The sequence below is a fragment of the Phytophthora parasitica genome (genome assembly GCF_000247585.1).
Source record: "Phytophthora parasitica INRA-310 unplaced genomic scaffold supercont2.40, whole genome shotgun sequence".
NCBI lineage: Eukaryota > Oomycota > Peronosporomycetes > Peronosporales > Peronosporaceae > Phytophthora > Phytophthora nicotianae.
In genome coordinates, this window is record NW_008649026.1 from 4,008 (window position 1) to 7,163 (window position 3,156).

General features: G+C 47.3%; 1 protein-coding gene across 1 annotated transcript; it reads right to left on the reverse strand.

The window, feature by feature from the left end:
* Positions 1-1,468: 1,468 nt before the first annotated feature.
* Positions 1,469-1,912, reverse strand: PPTG_14038 (hypothetical protein; the record flags this gene model as incomplete). Its single annotated transcript, XM_008910991.1, has 1 exon — positions 1,469-1,912. One exon carries the CDS (start codon positions 1,910-1,912, stop codon positions 1,469-1,471), a length of 444 nt encoding a protein of 147 aa, XP_008909239.1.
* Between the last annotated feature and the right edge of the window lie 1,244 nt (positions 1,913-3,156).

Here is a 3,156-nt window from a genome sequence, read left to right on the forward strand (position 1 = left end):
ATGCATTGGGTATGGAAGAATTGCCCAATGTCGCTGGCTGGCCAACACGAACGAAAGGAAAAGAAGCCTACAAAAGTCCTTGAGGCAGTCGCGGACTATGACTTGCGAATTTGGCATTACAATTTCGGTTCTCCTGGTTCGTTGAACGACATTACTATTTTAGAGCAGTCCCCTCTCTTTGACAGCATGCTTCGAGGCGAAGCACTGCAAGTCACGTATAATGTCAATGGTATGTGTAAAATATTCGTATTGTGAGCGGAAAAAAAACTAATTCAAAATGTTACCTTGAAAGCAACTCTTATGATACACCCTATATGCTGGCGGATGGAATTTATCCTGAATGGTCGGTATTTGTAAAGTTAATCGAGAAGCCGATAGATAAAAAGCGCAAGAATTACTCAAAGCATCAAGAAGGTTGTCGGAAAGATGTAGAACGGACCTTCGGGGTGATTCAAGCGCGGTGGAGGATTCTAGATACGCCATGTGAACTTTGGAGCACTGCCAAAATGGACAAAGTGATGCATGCATGCATCATCATGCACAACATGATTGTGGAAGATGAGCGTCACTTACGGGATTCAGATCCAATCGACTTTCTATTTGATGTTCGTAATCACCCTGGGGGACTTCCGGAATTTACAGTATCGCGACCGGCTCGTGGTTCGGGTCACGACACTATCGAGCAATTGATTGTCCACACTTCGAAGCTACGGAATGCACGTGCCCATGTGCGTCTCCGCGATGGTTTAATCGAGCACCTTTGGCAGGTACACGGAACTCTTAAATAAATTCGACCATACGTATTTTCCATTTACAACATTAAGAAAGCGAAGATGTCAATCAAAGAATTTATTAATGAAAATTTAGTAGCTCCATAAAAAATCTCCCAGTCCACGAGCATTTATACTACGGTGCTGCTTGTAATGTCTGACTCGCTACGAACTGCATTTGCTGCATCAGATGATGCGACTGCCAATCCGTGTGTGCTTGGGTCGACGACGCATTGAGCTATAGCATTGCTGCGGGTGGCTACCGCGTCACCGTTACCAGATACATCTTCGCCCGTATTCATTGGTGCAGCTAGTGAAATCGATGACCCTGACGGCTCACTCAAAGCTTCAAGACGAAGTCGTTTTAGGACAGCTTGCTTTTTCAACATCAAATATTCAGCTGCGAGGGGGTCGTTTGGCGCCGCCTGCGCAGTAAATAAGGTCAGATCAAGCTGTTCCTGGGCAACTTTAATGCGCTTTTCGGTATTTTCTGCAGCGCGTTCTGCGGCTTTGACTTGGCGTGCATACAAAGCTTGATTCGCCCGGTCAAGGTTTGCTCGGGTTACGCCTTGTCCCGGCTCTTCAGATTCGCCTTGGACCCGAACCGTTTCAGCAGGAGGAGATCGTTCGCTTAAATTAAGAGAGACATTGGAAGAACTGTTCCGATCGCGCACGGATGCTGAGCGTTTGCTGCCTTGTCACTTTTCATTGGAGGTGCGCCAAGCCCCCCATTTTTCAGAGTCGCGCAAAATGTGCCAACACTGTAGGAATTTAAATGAACCGTTCTTAGGAATGGACTCATACAATGCCACTGCATCACGTTCTTGGTCGGACGGGGATCGCCCGCTTTGGCAGACTCTGAGGACCTTCTCATGACAGGCGACGAACTTTGAAACAGCTTGAGAAATCGTTTGGAATCGAGAATTGAGTAAGGATACGGGGCGTTCGGCAACGGTCGACTTCAGGCGAGCGAGTTCTGTGTCAAAAGCCTCCTTACCCTTGTTGTAGAAGTCGTCGCCGGATTGATAGATGCCATTTATTGGGTCGCAGCTCACGGACAACCACGCTTCACACAACACCTTGTCCTTGACAGGCTTGTACTTGACCCCTCGCGCCTTCGAAGGCGTTGTGCTACTCGGCATGCCGCTGTTTGGCCGCTGCTGTTCTGAAGGCCAAATTTGGCTTCCTATTTGGCATTAGAAGGCCTCTAGCTAAATTTGTCACCTGGATAGCGGGAGTGGTGGAGGCGTAAAAGCTATTTTTCGCAGCTAAATTTGGCTTTGGCAGCAGGATAGCAGCACTGGTGAAGATGCTCTAACGAAATAAAAATAAAGACAGATGGTCTGAGGTCTACAGGTTGAAATCTGCGTTCCCTGGCCCTTCCTTCAGCGGAGGCGGCGCGTTTAAACAGGCAAAGCAATTTGTGAGATGTCACACATCGTAATAATAAATATCAACTTAGAATTCTGTCAGAATTGAGCGAAGTACCCCGTAATTAGTCGAGCGGCATGTTTCAAACATACGGTTATCCCTCTATCTTGCAAAGCTCGTAAGGCTGCTATTGATCGTGCGGCTGTGTTTTGGTGTGGCTCCTGGGATTTCGACTCGGAATTTAAAGCGTCAGATTGTCCGCACAAAATTTGTGAGTAATCATGGAGAAATGGCATTGGGTTCCGAGCCTGTGCTAGACAAAGAATAACGGGTTCTTCCTGTTCACTACTGTACCGAGTTTGAGTACGAGGTAAATGCAGAGTGGTTGTGGCAACCATATGCCGAGGGAGGGAGTGGATCATAAAATTTCGGCAAAGCCAAACTGTTCCTGGGGTTTACGATGCGTGTGCTGAGCATCCAGCTAAAACCAAGACCAAACATGGTTTTATCTAGCTTAGCTTAGGCCTGTGCCCCTCGCTAGTAGTTGAAGTATCACGACACCCGTTCCCAGTGGGCTCGTGGAACGTAATTCATGATTTCCAGGCTTGCGTTTGGAAAAAGAAACGAGAACTACTTCCCTTCTGAGATATCGCCCTAAGAGAGAGACATTTACAAGCAGCATTATCCATTATTCTGGCAGTCCAATTTCCCTAGTATTATGTGTAAATGTATTGATACCCTGCCGGACTTCGGTAGGTGATATCCTGTCCAAAAACACGTCTAAATTTGGACAGCGAGTCCAAAACTAAATAACCGATTTAGAAGAGCTAAGATTTATTTTACTGATGTGCCAGGTAAAGTTTAAACAGCTCGGAGAGTCACAACTGACACGTTATACCATCTAAGGCTGGAGCAAGGACAAGCGCGTGCAGTCCGCGAGCAGGGCCGCGCAGTATTTGTGGAAGTGGGCCCAGCGCCGAGCTGACAAGCGAGCCGCGCATCGCACTCTCCAGTA